At 33.1% G+C, this 16,884-nt stretch overlaps 2 protein-coding genes across 2 annotated transcripts; both read left to right on the top strand.

Annotated features, from left to right (window-relative positions):
* The first annotated feature begins 951 nt into the window (after nucleotides 1–951).
* LOC128189300 (prostaglandin E2 receptor EP4 subtype-like) lies at nucleotides 952–6,116 on the top strand. The gene is made up of 2 exons (XM_052860852.1): nucleotides 952–1,859; nucleotides 4,863–6,116. Exons 1-2 carry the CDS (start codon nucleotides 1,092–1,094, stop codon nucleotides 5,127–5,129), a joined length of 1,035 nt encoding a protein of 344 aa, XP_052716812.1. The 5' UTR covers nucleotides 952–1,091; the 3' UTR covers nucleotides 5,130–6,116.
* Nucleotides 6,117–11,228: 5,112 nt separating this feature from the next.
* On the top strand, nucleotides 11,229–14,893 carry LOC128189649 (prostaglandin E2 receptor EP4 subtype-like). Its single transcript, XM_052861335.1, has 2 exons — nucleotides 11,229–12,167; nucleotides 13,778–14,893. The coding sequence occupies exons 1-2, from the start codon at nucleotides 11,400–11,402 to the stop codon at nucleotides 14,030–14,032; spliced, it is 1,023 nt and encodes a 340-aa protein (XP_052717295.1). The 5' UTR covers nucleotides 11,229–11,399; the 3' UTR covers nucleotides 14,033–14,893.
* The last annotated feature ends 1,991 nt before the right edge of the window (nucleotides 14,894–16,884 follow it).

The raw sequence follows: 16,884 nt of genomic DNA, 5'->3' as shown, positions 1-16,884 counted from the left end.
AAAAAATTGTTAGGTAGCAAGGGACAATATTTTTTGTAAAATTGAGAGTTTCTGTACTTGAAGGCTTATGAGTGTTGCTAAAATTCATGAAATGATCTTTAATGATTATCATTAGTTAGATGGGTGTCTCTTATTGAAATTGATATGCAATATGTAGGACCAATATGTTAGGTACATGAGAATCAGAAGTAAAATGCGAAACCTGCGGCTATGACTAATGTGTTGAATTTACACAGTGAAATTGGAAGTTACAGACGGGAGGTAGAATAAGACGAAAAGTAGGTGGATGGGACATATACACCGGTAAATTTCTGACATGTGGTGGTGCAACAAGCACGCGGTAAGGAAGGTCAACCCGTTGGAGGGAATTAGCTGGGGAAGGTCTAAAAAGCTGAAAAATCATGAAAAATTAGCAAAATATGAAAGGGCCAAAATCTCATAAAAACCAGTATGAAGAGAATTTTACAGGTTTTGACTTGTAATTTTCTTCAGATATTAGTGATTCGCCTTATAAAAAGTGAATTAAAGGTATTTGTGCTGAATGGGAACGGGGGAATTTCTAGTAACAGAGTTCCAAAGAAACTCATCCCCTGGCTACAATGAATTGTATAAAAAAAACTGTCTCGTGCCACCTTCAAATATTGGAAGAAAACGATATTCTAAACATAAAAAATTAGAGAAAAGTGTGCATAGGAATATCCATTGTAGTTTAAATATGAATTTTAATCTAGTAATATAACCTGATAGACATTGTATTTATTCATCATTTTATTGTAGAACTGACGATTAATATCTTTTATAACTAATAGATTTACTACCAAACAAGTAACTACATCTGTGTGTTATCAAGTATGACACCAGAGCTTCCCAAATTCACAGTAGTGATGTTCAAATGCAATGGGTGCTGAATACTGGAAAACCCTATTATTAACAAATTTCAGTGAAAAAATCGGGATGTTGTAACTAAAATAGATCTACGTTTATAAAACTTACTTCCCATTTGGCGTTTATTCAGTATCTCTCGTATTGTTGTATTGAACTGTTTATTATATACAAAGGTGGTACTATTCCGGAATTTAAGATTCTTCAACATGGACAGTGAATTAGAAATTGGGGTTACAAACACTTTTAATAATTCCAACTCTACTGATGAAACAGTGGTGTTTGAAAGCATTGTCCCTCCTAGCCTTCAGTATTTGTTTGGTGTGTCTGGAAACTTGATCGCCATGATTCTCCTCTATCGGTCGTCCGGTCGACACAAATGGAAGCCGTTTTATAGACTAGTTGGAGCTCTAGCCATCACCGACTTCTGTGGAATAGCTCTGGTATATCCTGCAGTAATGGTTCGATACATTTCTGGATTCACATACGACTTCCCAAAAGAACTTTGTGGATTTGTCTCGTTTTGGTTTTCTTTCTCTTTTCTGTCATCTGCTTTTATCGTCAGTGCTATGTCGTTTGACCGATTCCTGGCAGTCACTTTTCCGATATTTTACAGAAAGTCTCAAGTCAAAAGAACGAATATAATTCTGGTTATCATTTGGATTTTCGTAGCTTGTATATCATCTCTTAATTTAGTAGGTGTTGGCTCTGTGAAAAACTTTTATCCGGGCTCTTGGTGTTTTCTAGACTTTGCAAACAAAGGAACACTGGAGCGAATAAACACGTACATATATTCCATCACTGGATTACTTGTTCTATCAACCACTGTCGTTTTTAACATAGCAGTTGTCTATGCCGTAAAAAGAAAACCAAAGCGTTCAGCATCGGACATAAAGAGAAAGAGAAACGAGATTTTCATCATTGTTTTCCTTTTCTCCATAGTGACGCTCTTCTCAATATGCTGGGTTCCGTTAATGGTATGTATAGGTAATTGATAGTTTACACGATTAAGTCTTTAATAAGATATAAACTTTAAAAGATTCGTCCTGATTATTATACGTTCTAAATAATGAGTGCTACAATGTATGTCTAGAATGAGTAAGATAAATTTTAAGGTAGATGTTATAATAACTTTTAGTTCAATATATTCTTTTTCATAACCGATAGATTTAACAAAACATATTCAAAGTATTTTCATATAGTTTCCAGGGCTGTAACAAGTAGCTTTCAAATTATTAAAAGATTTTTATACTTATTTTGTATAGCCGATATGCAGAGTCTATCATTAACTGTCTCTAGTTTTCTCGTGGTACGGGTTATAAGACTTGCAATACTTAAATTTCGAAGAACATACTTAAGAAGTAATTCGCTGCTTCATTTAAGAAGTATATCATTGAAGCTTAATGAACAACAATCAATTACGCTACTTTGCTATACTTAAAGTTCTTTAGTTTTAGTTTTTGCTTGATTTTTCAGTACTGTTTTTATTTGTTTCCTAAGGCTCTCGTTCTAAAACTTTATACAAGTGCTGAAATTTCCTTGATCTATAGATTTGCACATTGATGAAGCAAGTTCCGCTTTAAAATCGCTTCATCTTGAACTTAAAGGATTTCAGATGTACATTATAGGTTTTGTTTCCTTGATAAAGAACAACACACTTATATGTACATTACTCAACGCACCTGCATACATGTAATTATATTTCTAATTATAGAAATCTAATAATAGAACTTGTTCAAAATTCAGAGGAGACTTTGACAGATATCGCACATTTACCACGCCAAAATTACGTGCTATAGTTAATAATAGCTGCATATCTACTACTATGGGTTGACATATGACAGGCAACTAGAATTGTCCATCAGAGCAGACTACATATCGCTATATTCTTCGAACAGCTGATTGTAAACAAATTGTAGGATTAGCATTATCTTCTTTAAATTTTGACATTCATTCACCATGTATGTCGTTTTTTTTACATGCTGACTAAATTAAAAGAATCTTATTATTCAGTCGTACATGTTTGAGCCACTAGTACGGATAAAAAACAATGATATTGCCGAAAAAGCGACGATGAAGTCGGCAATGACATTCAAATTGATCGACGTGTAAACATTGTAAACACAACTTAGTAAGGATTGTAGCTCAAATAAATCTGTTAAAGGTGTTTATTTAATAAAATCTACAACAGTCTTGTTTTTTGGCGTTCCTTACGACTCATTATGTTCATCATTGTAAAACTGTGGTGCACAAGAAGTTTGTCAGTTTCTTCGGCAGTAACTGATCACAACTCTCTAACGTTGTTAACTCTATATTACACTGGATTATGAAAGCAGGCAAGAACGTTTTCCATAATTATTGTTTATTTCTGTAAGATCCCATCTCCGTATTTTTTTTTATCCATTTACTTATAAATGTATATCAACAAACTTTGTCTATTTCTCGCGTAACAATCAATATCGACAACTCGATCCATGACTTCTCCCACAAAAAATAAAACTCACAGAAATCTCACCTACCGTACTAAAATTATGATTTCTGCAGAGGTGAGCTACATGTATGAATGAAGAAATCATGTTTACAAAACCGATGCATACATGAACGTATAGTTTAACAATAAGAAAAAGAAAACAGCTAATGAAGCGAGGCGGTATCCAAAATGGCGTCCCCTCTCGTTAATTTTCTCCAATGAACTTGCGTTTTGTACACAGGCCCCTGTGCATAAACTTCTATTTTTTTCTTTTTGAGAAATTAATACGATTTATTTATGAAACTATAATTACAAAAATGTACCATATAATTAATAACATATGAATTGAATGTTTATTTATAAATCCTCTCGTCGACAGATAGACCCATATTTGTCACAAGATTTCCGCATACTTTCGTAAGGGAAACTTAAAAAAACATTACAGTCCAAATCCCCATTTTCGGTGGCTAAATCACCCATAGGAGACACAGAACACCATCATGTCCCGTTATGGGCAATTTGATAGGTGATAATTAGTGTAATTGTCGTTTAAATCTAATCCAATTACAAAGATGGCTAACAGCATCTTCTCGCTCGAGGTCGCATATGACGTCACACATCATGGCGGGTAGATCGAGAGAGAAAATATGCATATCGCGAAATTTGAATTTCATCGCTTTCAAACTCACGAATTAGGCAGAATATTTTATGAAAACGTTAATAAACTTCATTTTTAATGAGTATAGAATGATTTTATTTAAAAAAATTCCGAAAGTTGAAAAACATGTGATATGTCCTTTAAGCTACGTTTCATAATGTATACGGATCATTTATGTATTTATGTATGCTAATATAAAAATAAATGTCACCAAATGAATCAAAATTATTATACTTTAAAGCATATGTGTTGAGTTTCTGCTAAGAATAGAAAAAATTTTATAACCACGTAAATGTAACTCCACGCCCCCTTCCCCAATTTATACACCACAAAGCTTGGGGATTGGGATAAAATAGATATTATGAATTCAAAGTGGTTTTAATAAATAATATTGTAATTTGTCTTTGGATCTGATAAATTTACAAGTATTTTCCTAAATAATGCATTTCTCCCGATAACAAGTCATGTCGCGAGGGGATGCGCCGCTAAGCGGTGTCCTTGTTATCGACTAGTTCAGTTTTTTGTTTATTAATAGAATTATAAGTATTTTTTAACATCACTCTGATGTATAGAAATTATTTATTTTGGTGTAACAATTTACTAGGCCTATAAAAATTAACACATGCTAAATGAAATTTGCATAGTGCACTGAGGAAAACATTAAGTCATCTGTTAACGAGGAGGTGGGTGTCAACTTCATTAAGGTACAGACAAAATGGTTGTTGACCAGTTAATTGCATAAAACATTCAACAAACTTTCAGGTATAAAATTGTTCGACAATAGACACATGTCCATAAATACACATTTTGATATGATATATAACTTGTCTTGTTTTGTTTTTATTTTCAAAGGTCCGAATGCTAATAAACGCCAGCTCAAGTGACCCAAAGAATGGACCTGAAGAACTCTTAGCAGTGCGTATGACCATAAGCAACGCCATTGTAGACCCTTGGATATATATCATCTTGCGAAAAGAAAATCTTATAAAAATCTCAAAGCTAGTTCAACGGGTTCGCAAAAGTGGGCGTCTGCCAACTTTGTGTTCGACAAAGGAATCTCCTGGAGTATGCGAAGTTTCAACTATATCAACATCTCGGACAGGTTCCACTCAGCTATGAAATTAATAACCATGTTTGTGGTGATTGCCGAATACGTTTTTATTTAGCTAGGATTGAACATCTTGTTTTTGACTTGTATATTGATTCATGTATAATCTGTGTGTTCCCCTTTATGTGTATAAATGTAAAAATGCGCCATTTCCTACATACAATTAACGAGTTGATGTCGGATGTTATTGTCTGTTTGTTGAAAGTTAATTTATAAGGTTTTAGTAACTTTTCATTAAAGCAGGTTCAAGTCCCCACCCCCTTGGAAATATGTTTAAAATACCCTCATCTCACCCGGCAAACATAAATGTCTTTCGGACCGTGATCCCTCTCCCACCCCGAAAATAAGTTGGATCCACGCATTTCATTTACTCAATAACATATTTATTTTAATTGATTTGAGAACAAAAAACATAAATATCCGAAGTTATTACAACAAGTGATTGAGCTACTAGTCATTCAAATATATTGAATTTTCAATCCTTTCATCAAATGAGAATGCAGATATGTTGATTCCGATCCCGATCGAAAATAAATTGATAAAATATGTTTAAATAGATCGATTGGTAGTCCGGTTGTCAATATCTGTACACGATAAGTTATTCTCGACCAAGATTTGAAAGCTTTAATAAATTTTGAAGCACACATTTTATTTATTGTTCATACATATTAGCCATTCAACAAATTCGAAACAAACCAAATAGATAAGACAAATATTAAATACTTTTCACAATCAGATGTCTCACTTTTGAACAAATTTTAAAGGACACGATGTTATATTAGTTGAATATGCATGTCAAATATAAATAGTTAAACAATATGTTCAAATTATGATATCATCACAAAATATTGAAAGGCTGCGATATTTCAAGTCCCTCTTTTCATGTTATGGACATTTTTCGATGTGTCTTCTTGATTACTCTATGCATCAATTTAAATCCATTGCAGCTTAATTTCTTTAATAAATGATCTTCATCGCAATATTATGTTGTCTGTTTTTTTTCATTACATATAAACTAGGAGTCATTATATTGTAATTTGAGGCAACCAACACAAAGCGTATCAAAATAACGATGTGTCTCGTTTATCGGTAAAAAAGGGTGCAAAACAATTTTTGTATTTAATGTTCATACTGACATCTGTAAGTAATTTTTCTAGGTATTTTTTTTTAAACGAATTTACTTTTTTTTTTTAAATCTTTTAAAATGCAAATCAATTGTAAACAAGACCAGTTGTTACAAGTTTCGAGTCATAGAGTACATGTACAGTTTGAATTCTAAGCACTTTGATAACCAAGCCTCTGCCATAATAAGGATGACAAGAATCCATTCCGAGGTCCAGCGTTCTCTACCTTAGTTGAGTTTATTTTGTTTGGGTTTTTGTTATACACGCATTGTGTCTACACGGAAGTTCGTTTTGTAAAATTCTGCAGGGCCCTTTTAAACCATTATGTACATTATATTATGCAACGTTAGTAAAGTGTATGTCGTTAAAGAAACATCAACGATGCTTTTGTTTTCTAAGACCTGCATATACTAGAAATATAATAACATTAGCTTTCAGTGCCCGACCGTGGAAGTCACATTAAGGAGGAAATGTGACGCATACTCTGCTCAAGAATTGGCAAATTGCCTGTCGAATGGATGACTACACTATTGACTTTAACTCATACTATAAAAGGCATCATAAAGATTCAAACTTTACCGAATTCAAATATAATTATATCATCATTGGTTGAAGTCCATCAACTAATATAATCAAAGTACTGAAGTACTGAAAGCCGGGCTCTTTTGATGTGTCTTTATGCATTTCTTTCATTTAGCAGCTCTAATATTTGAGATTTTAAGGTTTTATTTAATAACCTATTCATTTAAAACATCAAATGAAATACCCCCACCCCAGGTTTACGCCAGGGTTATGAGTAATGCAGCAGTAAGTCACCATCTGGGCTAAGTTCTGCAACAGGAATGATACTTTCTTCAATTTTGTTTTAAACCACACAACCAATATTGATGTTTAAAGGTACATTTTTCATGCTTTGATCTACTATTATTCAAAATAATGTTATTTTGGATATTATTGAATACACTTCTTGCTAACATGTTCAGTTTTTTTTCTTCAGATGATCAGTTAGAGAATCTGGACAAAACAGAGATCTTGATTTTCTGAGTTGTCCATAGTTCTTTTTTTACTATATAAGCCTGTATGGTGAACTCTATTTTTCTACCATCTTTAATTCTTAACCACCCCACTACCGGTACTCTAAAAAGTTTTAATGTCTGCAAAAATCAATTCATCATAAAACGGAAAACAGGTTAACGAGTCTCAAAGTAGAGCAGCTCGATTTTCTAGCCATTTGGTAAAGATTGGACACTATGAAAAACCCAACACAAGTAGATTTTTTCAGTAAAGTAAAAATGAAATAACATTTTAGCCACTGGAGATTAGAATGATACCTTATTTAACAGTTTATCTCATCGGGTAAGAATTTTATGAAGTTTTAAAATAGAATCAGAATTTAAGGATCACCCTGTATTTACTAACAATGAAGAAACGGAAAATAAACACGCATTGTCAAATGCAGCCATTCAGTAACCAATCTACCAAAACTGAAAATCGTCCTGGTCAGACTACGATAATGCAGCTATTGAGTATGGATTAGATATCGATGATGTATCCCTCTTTCTGGGAGCAAGAACTGGGTTCTTTTCTACAAATGACGCAGGGTGGCACACACCATCCTTTTTCCACCTTTGCGTACACCCTTAAGTAGAGGAATGTAAATATATAGGTATTTATACATATACGTATTAAATAATGTACATATTTTCATAATAAATGTTGATACATGTACATGTACTTCATTTATTCCGTAAAAAATGTAGTATAAATAAAGCATTCACTGATTTACTACCTTTATCGGATGATTTACAAAGTTTCCTTTCTTTTTGTCTGAGGGAGCATCGTGTTTATTTCAAAAACCTGACATGGACATTAAAAGTATGTAAGTAAAAAATTTATTCAACCTTCAAATTCGGAAGTCCTCCCACTCTTTGATGACATATTTATCCTAAACTTATGTATATTTGATAGGTACTTCGATTCTCTCTTGAAGGACGAATTGGTGTTCGATTGGAAGAGTCTGCTGGTGAAGAAGGTATATATATATATATATATATATATATATATATATATATATATATATATATATATATATATATACACACACACACACACACACACACACACACATTTTGCGAAACATTTCTTTTTTCATTATGATTCGATTTCTAACTATGGTATTGTAAACAATGCTTTCATGTAAATTCTTAAAATGTGGTAGACCTTATGTAGGGGTAGAGTTTATCAATGTCTTGTCCGTACCCCAGTCCATTAACAATCAGTACACACTGCCAAGGTGCTGCTTCTCTCGAATGCGCAGTGGTGTCATTAGCTGTTATGTTTCTTGGAAATTCAAAGTCGTCCGAAATAACTATGCAACAATTTGAGGTGCCTCCATCGCTTAGACAGTTCGAAAAACCTCCATCTCTCAGGCTGTCTATATCTGATTGGGACTCTGAATCAGAGTTTCTTAGATGTTTGAAACTAAACGTTAAATTAATTATGCTATTTTTATTTTACAAATACTTCAATTTTATTTCACCATTTGGTTTATATTGATTTTTTTCCATTATAACTTACCTGGTTTAATATCCAGCCCTGGTATGTCGTAGGCTTGTCTAAGGGATACACAGACTTTACGAGGTCAAGGAATGACATACATGTCCGATATGACAACTGACCTGCACATAATCTCTACCAGGTGTCCCTTAAACTGGTGGTTCTCGGTTCCAGACATCCTCTTGAAATGGTTCTTGATACGTTTCTATGCTCCTATGCACTTCCACCTCCTTCGTGTAAATGTATGTCTTCTTGAAAGTATACTTGTGTGTTACTATGAAAAAAGTGTACTGTATTAATTCTTAAAACTCATATTTTCTGTACTTTTAAAGTTATCATACAGTCATGACATTGTTTCTTACTTTAAATTTCAATGCTTTTAACATGTCCTGTTTGTTCAAAGTTTCATTTAATTTGTGTACTAAGATAAGCTTTTTAATATTAACATTGCAATGCATTCTGAACCACTCGTTTACTTTATCATCTCTGAGCATCATCAAAGAGAAGAAATTCCAAGGGTTGTTAAAATCTCGGGCTGTCATCTCTATCAAATTATGACATTTCCTGTCTTTGAAAATTCCGCCGCTCTTTCTTGAGCCATCCATGGTTTGGAGTTCAGGAACTGATATTGGCTCGTTTCAACATTTTAAACCATAGTTTGTATTTCTACCACTTTCGAATAGTCTGAAAATTTAAAACATACTGTACTATTCCCAATTAATTTTACATTAATTTAATTTCACGCTTTGCTATAAATCGTTATTTTACCTGAACAAGGCTGAAATATGGTTCTGAGCAGCGTTGTCCCGGGCTAAATGCACTGTTTGAACCAACTACGGATTTACTCCATTGATGTACACAAATGTTGCAACCAATACCCTTTGAAAGTCTTTCAAATTATGTGTCCAAAAAGGCGTCTAATGATGAGTGGCCATAATTAAGATGGACTAACAATGTATTTAATTCACGTCCATCGCTTAAACATATCTTTGTTTTTCCTGCATACCCTCTGCTGTGTTTTATAACATTGAATGCCATTCACGAAAGTGACAGTTTTTACCTTAATTGACAACATTTCACATGCCAATTTTGCGGTAGTTTTGAGTGCATTTTAATAATTTGCGTCAATATTTAGTCATGTTATTTGCTTCGCTTTTGAATAAAAAGCTATCTTTATTAAATTGTTTTACAATGTATTTACCCCCCCCCCCCCCAAAAAAAAAAAAATACGAACCCCATTTTTATATTTCTCTCCTAAAGTTGTACCACTTAAGGAAGTAAAATGATTTGAATTGACGTGTTGATAATGAGAAACAATTAAAACAATTACAGAAACTCGGATGAGATACACTTAAAGAAACATAGATCAAACATGTTTGGCATGCAGCCAATGATGTTACAACTAATGATAAATTTACTGTTAACGTTTTTATTTGTCCTATTTTAATTACTTCCCATTTTTTCAGTGTTATATCTATAACGAATTTCTCGTGAAATGGTATTGACGTATATCTGCCATGGATATTGAGTATATCAAAATTACAAATAATTTTAACAATTCCAACTCTACTGCATGTTGAGCCAGTAGTGTCTGAAAGCATTGTCCCTCCAAGTCTTCAGTATTTTTTTGGTGTGTCTGGAAACTTGAGCGCTATGATTATCCTCTGTCGGTCGTCTGGTCAACACAAATGGAAGCCTTTTTATAGACTATTTGGAGGTTTAGCCATAACCGACATCTCTGGGATAGCTCTGGTATATCCCGCAGTAATGGCGCGATACATTTCAAAATTTACGTTTGATTTTCCTAAAGAACTATGCGGTTTTATTTCGTTTTTGTTCTCCTTCTCTTTCTTGTCTTCTGCTTTAATCGTCAGTGCTATGTCGTTTGACCGATTCCTGGCAGTTTTTTTTTCCAGTATCATATCATACAGGAAGTCTCCAGTCAAAAGGACAAATATAATTCTGGTTGGTATTTGGATATTTTCAGCCTGGATATCATCTCATAATTTAGTAGGTGTTGGCTCTGTTAAAAAGTGAATTAAAGGTATTTGTGCTGAATGGGAACTGAGGGAATTCTAGTAACAGAGTTCCAAAGAAACGCATCCCCTGGCTACAATGAATTGTATAAAAAAAAAACCTGCCCCGTGCCACCTTCAAATATTGGAAGAAAACGATATTCTAAACATAAAAAAATTAGAGAAAAGTGTGTTAAGGAATATCCATTGTAGTTTAAATATTAATTTTAATCTAGTAATATAATCTGATAGACATTGTATTTATTCATCATTTTATTGTAGAACTTTTACAAATAATAGATTTACTACCAAACAAGTAACTACATCTGTTTTTTTTATCAAGTATGACACCAGAGCTTCCTTAAGTTTACAGTAGTGATGTTCAAATGTAATGGGTGCTGAATACCGCAAAACCCCTATTATTAACGAATTTCAGGGACAAAATCGGGATGTTGTAACTAAAATATATCTATGTTTATAAAACTTACTTCCCATTTGGAATTTATTCAGTATCTCTCGTATTGTTGTATTGAACTGTTTATTATATACAAAGGTGGTACTATTCCGGAATTTAAGATTTTTCAACATGGACAGTGAATTAGAAATTGGGGTTACAAACACTTTTAATAATTCCAACTCTACTGATGAAACAGTGGTGTCTGAAAGCATTGTCCCTCCTAGCCTTCAGTATTTGTTTGGTGTGTCTGGAAACTTGATCGCCATGATTCTCCTCTATCGGTCGTCCGGTCGACACAAATGGAAGCCGTTTTATAGACTAGTTGGAGCTCTAGCCATCACCGACTTCTGTGGAATAGCTCTGGTATATCCTGCAGTAATGGTTCGATACATTTCTGGATTCACATACGACTTCCCAAAAGAACTTTGTGGATTTGTCTCGTTTTGGTTTTCTTTCTCTTTTCTGTCATCTGCTTTTATCGTCAGTGCTATGTCGTTTGACCGATTCCTGGCAGTCACTTTTCCGATATTTTACAGAAAGTCTCAAGTCAAAAGAACGAATATAATTCTGGTTATCATTTGGATTTTCGTAGCTTGTATATCATCTCTTAATTTAGTAGGTGTTGGCTCTGTGAAAAACTTTTATCCGGGCTCTTGGTGTTTTCTAGACTTTGCAAACAAAGGAACACTGGAGCGAATAAACACGTACATATATTCCATCACTGGATTACTTGTTCTATCAACCACTGTCGTTTTTAACATAGCAGTTGTCTATGCCGTAAAAAGAAAACCAAAGCGTTCAGCATCGGACATAAAGAGAAAGAGAAACGAGATTTTCATCATTGTTTTCCTTTTCTCCATAGTGACGCTCTTCTCAATATGCTGGGTTCCGTTAATGGTATGTATAGGTAATTGATAGTTTACGCGATTAAGTCTTTAATAAGATATAAACTTTAAAAGATTCGTCCTGATTATTATACGTTCTAAATAATGAGTGCTACAATGTATGTCTAGAATGAGTAAGATAAATTTTAAGGTAGATGTTATAATAACTTTTAGTTCAATATATTCTTTTTCATAACAGATAGATTTAACAAAACATATTCAAAGTATTTTCATATAGTTTCCAGGGCTGTAACAAGTAGCTTTCAAATTATTAAAAGATTTTTATACTTATTTTGTATAGCCGATATGCAGAGTCTATCATTAACTGTCTCTAGTTTTCTCGTGGTACGGGTTATAAGACTTGCAATACTTAAATTTCGAAGAACATACTTAAGAAGTAATTCGCTGCTTCATTTAAGAAGTATATCATTGAAGCTTAATGAACAACAATCAATTACGCTACTTTGCTATAATTAAAGGATAGTTCTTTAGTTTTAGTTTTTGCTTGATTTTTCAGTACTGTTTTTATTTGTTTCCTAAGGCTCTCGTTCTAAAACTTTATACAAGTGCTGAAATTTCCTTGATCTATAGATTTGCACATTGATGAAGCAAGTTCCGCTTTAAAATTGCTTCATCTTGAACTTAAAGGATTTCAGATGTACATTATAGGTTTTGTTTCCTTGATAAAGAACAACACACTTATATGTACATTACTCAACGCACCTGCATACATGTAATTATATTTCTAATTATAGAAATCTAATAATAGAACTTGTTCAAAATTCAGAGGAGACTTTGACAGATATCGCACATTTACCACGCCAAAATTATGTGCTATAGTTAATAATAGCTGCATATCTACTACTATGGGTTGACATATGACAGGCAACTAGAATTGTCCATCAGAGCAGACTACATACGTTTCATAATGTATACGGATCATTTATGTATTTATGTATGCTAATATAAAAATAAATGTCACCAAATGAATCAAAATTATTATACTTTAAAGCATATGTGTTGAGTTTCTGCTAAGAATAGAAAAAATTTTATAACCACGTAAATGTAACTCCACGCCCCCTTCCCCAATTTATACACCACAAAGCTTGGGGATTGGGATAAAATAGATATTATGAATTCAAAGTGGTTTTAATAAATGATATTGTAATTTGTCTTTGGATCTGATAAATTTACAAGTATTTTCCTAAATAATGCATTTCTCCCGATAACAAGTCATGTCGCGAGGGGATGCGCCGCTAAGCGGTGTCCTTGTTATCGACTAGTTCAGTTTTTTGTTTATTAATAGAATTATAAGTATTTTTTAACATCACTCTGATGTATAGAAATTATTTATTTTGGTGTAACAATTTACTAGGCCTATAAAAATTAACACATGCTAAATGAAATTTGCATAGTGCACTGAGGAAAACATTAAGTCATCTGTTAACGAGGAGGTGGGTGTCAACTTCATTAAGGTACAGACAAAATGGTTGTTGACCAGTTAATTGCATAAAACATTCAACAAACTTTCAGGTATAAAATTGTTCGACAATAGACACATGTCCATAAATACACATTTTGATATGATATATAACTTGTCTTGTTTTGTTTTTATTTTCAAAGGTCCGAATGCTAATAAACGCCAGCTCAAGTGACCCAAAGAATGGACCTGAAGAACTCTTAGCAGTGCGTATGACCATAAGCAACGCCATTGTAGACCCTTGGATATATGTCGAAAATCTTATAAAAATCTCAAAGCTAGTTCAACGGGTTCGCAAAAGTGGGCGTCTGCCAACTTTGTGTTCGACAAAGGAATCTCCTGGAGTATGCGAAGTTTCAACTATATCAACATCTCGGACAGGTTCCACTCAGCTATGAAATTAATAACCATGTTTGTGGTGATTGCCGAATACGTTTTTATTTAGCTAGGATTGAACATCTTGTTTTTGACTTGTGTATTGATTCATGTATAATCTGTGTGTTCCCCTTTATGTGTATAAATGTAAAAATGCGCCATTTCCTACATACAATTAACGAGTTGATGTCGGATGTTATTGTCTGTTTGTTGAAAGTTAATTTATAAGGTTTTAGTAACTTTTCATTAAAGCAGGTCCAAGTCCCCACCCCCTTGGAAATATGTTTAAAATACCCTCATCTCACCCGGCAAACATAAATGTCTTTCGGACCGTGATCCCTCTCCCACCCCGAAAATAAGTTGGATCCACGCATTTCATTTACTCAATAACATATTTATTTTAATTGATTTGAGAACAAAAAACATAAATATCCGAAGTTATTACAACAAGTGATTGAGCTACTAGTCATTCAAATATATTGAATTTTCAATCCTTTCATCAAATGAGAATGCAGATATGTTGATTCCGATCCCGATCGAAAATAAATTGATAAAATATGTTTAAATAGATCGATTGGTAGTCCGGTTGTTAATATCTGTACACGATAAGTTATTCTCGACCAAGATTTGAAAGCTTTAATGAATTTTGAAGCACACATTTTATTTATTGTTCATACATATTAGCCATTCAACAAATTCGAAACAAACCAAATAGATAAGACAAATATTAAATACTTTTCACAATCAGATGTCTCACTTTTGAACAAATTTTAAAGGACACGATGTTATATTAGTTGAATATGCATGTCAAATATAAATAGTTAAACAATATGTTCAAACTATGATATCATCACAAAATATTGAAAGGCTGCGATATTTCAAGTCCCTCTTTTCATGTTATGGACATTTTTCGATGTGTCTTCTTGATTACTCTATGCATCAATTTAAATCCATTGCAGCTTAATTTCTTTAATAAATGATCTTCATCGCAATATTATGTTGTCGGTTTTTTTTCATTACATATAAACTAGGAGTCATTATATTGTAATTTGAGGCAACCAACACAAAGCGTATCAAAATAACGATGTGTCTCGTTTATCGGTAAAAAAGGGTGCAAAACATTTTTTGTATTTAATGTTCATACTGACATCTGTAAGTAATTTTTCTAGGTATTTTTTTTAAACGAATTTACTTTTTTTTTAAATCTTTTGAAATGCAAATCAATTGTAAACAAGACCAGTTGTTACAAGTTTCGAGTCATAGAGTACATGTACAGTTTGAATTCTAAGCACTTTGATAACCAAGCCTCTGCCATAATAAGGATGACAAGAATCCATTCCGAGGTCCAGCGTTCTCTACCTTAGTTGAGTTTATTTTGTTTGGGTTTTTGTTATACACGCATTGTGTCTACACGGAAGTTCGTTTTGTAAAATTCTGCAGGGCCCTTTTAAACCATTATGTACATTATATTATGCAACGTTAGTAAAGTGTATGTCGTTAAAGAAACATCAACGATGCTTTTGTTTTCTAAGACCTGCATATACTAGAAATATAATAACATTAGCTTTCAGTGCCCGACCGTGGAAGTCACATTAAGGAGGAAATGTGACGCATACTCTGCTCAAGAATTGGCAAATTGCCTGTCGAATGGATGACTACACTATTGACTTTAACTCATACTATAAAAGGCATCATAAAGATTCAAACTTTACCGAATTCAAATATAATTATATCATCATTGGTTGAAGTCCATCAACTAATATAATCAAATTACTGAAGTACTGAAAGCCGGGCTCTTTTGATGTGTCTTTATGCATATTGTGTAGTAAAGACTGAAAATTCTCTCTCTCTCTCTCTCTCTCTCTCTCTCTCTCTCTCTCTCTCTCTCTCTCTCTCTCTCTCTCTCTCTCTCTCTCTCTCATGCCTTTTATATCGGCAAAGCATCAGAGAGCGACCAAATTTTTAAGCAGCTATAAACAAAAATATGTCTGTCTAATAGAAAAAAATTCAACAGTTGCTGCCTTGAATTTTGCAACAAGCGTATTAAATTCAATCCCCATTTCTTCAATGCGCAGCAAAGTAGTTTATGAAAATCCACGCGCATTGTATGTGTCCAAAATGCATAGTCTTGTTTTTAAAATACATAATTAATAAGAAAACTTAAAAGACAGACAATTCTCTCAAAATTGAAAATAAAACAAACAAAAAAGCCCAACACTTTTGACAAAACGTGGCCCTTTGTGTAACTATTTGGTATAGCGGAAGCTTTAACTTTGACGCTGTTCGGTTTTTTTGTTTACTTTTGAAGTAGTGCTATTTATATTAACATTGGCGATTTGCCTGCCTACAGCCAGGACTCTGCTCTCAGCAGAGCCCAGCTAATAAAAATATATCTTAAATACATATAGTAAACGACGTACTTATTTTACAGTGTTTCTTTTCATTTCATTGATGGATGTGAATTCTGACCGATAAAGATATAATTTTGAAATTTTATGATTAATGGACGGCTAGGCAGTTCGTTAATGATATTATTATATCCTTTATGATCAGGATTCTGACCACTGATAAAAATTTATATCGTTAGCAGATATTATTATACCTGTACTTTTTTCATTATTTAAGAGTAAATCAATATCGTTTACCAATTCCGGTGAAATTTACCGTAAGCAAACTTCTTCCCTGTAAAACAAAACTATCACCTGCTAAAAGATGGGTCAGTTCAATAAACAGATACACATCCATTCAGAAAACTTGTTAATATTTTTAAATCTAAGGAAAAGATCCAAGACATTACGAATATAATCATGAATATTAAATTTGATTTTTTTTAATAACAATATTCTACTTCTTCGTGAGAGAAAATGAGGAGCAA

The sequence above is a fragment of the Crassostrea angulata genome, chromosome 6, assembly GCF_025612915.1.
Source record: "Crassostrea angulata isolate pt1a10 chromosome 6, ASM2561291v2, whole genome shotgun sequence".
NCBI classification, from domain to species: Eukaryota; Metazoa; Mollusca; class Bivalvia; order Ostreida; family Ostreidae; genus Magallana; species Magallana angulata.
The sequence above is the reverse complement of the archived record's forward strand: the minus strand, read 5'-3'. Positions and strand labels throughout refer to the sequence as shown.

What these genes read in the sequence shown, in the direction of transcription:
- LOC128189300 (XM_052860852.1), top strand. Translation starts at nt 1,092, where the DNA reads ATGGACAGTGAATTAGAAATTGGGGTTACAAACACTTTTAATAATTCC. An exon ending in TATGCTGGGTTCCGTTAATG is followed by an intron (nt 1,860 to 4,862) that starts GTATGTATAGGT and finishes TTATTTTCAAAG; the next exon opens with GTCCGAATGCTAATAAACGC.
- LOC128189649 (XM_052861335.1), top strand. Translation starts at nt 11,400, where the DNA reads ATGGACAGTGAATTAGAAATTGGGGTTACAAACACTTTTAATAATTCC. An exon ending in TATGCTGGGTTCCGTTAATG is followed by an intron (nt 12,168 to 13,777) that starts GTATGTATAGGT and finishes TTATTTTCAAAG; the next exon opens with GTCCGAATGCTAATAAACGC.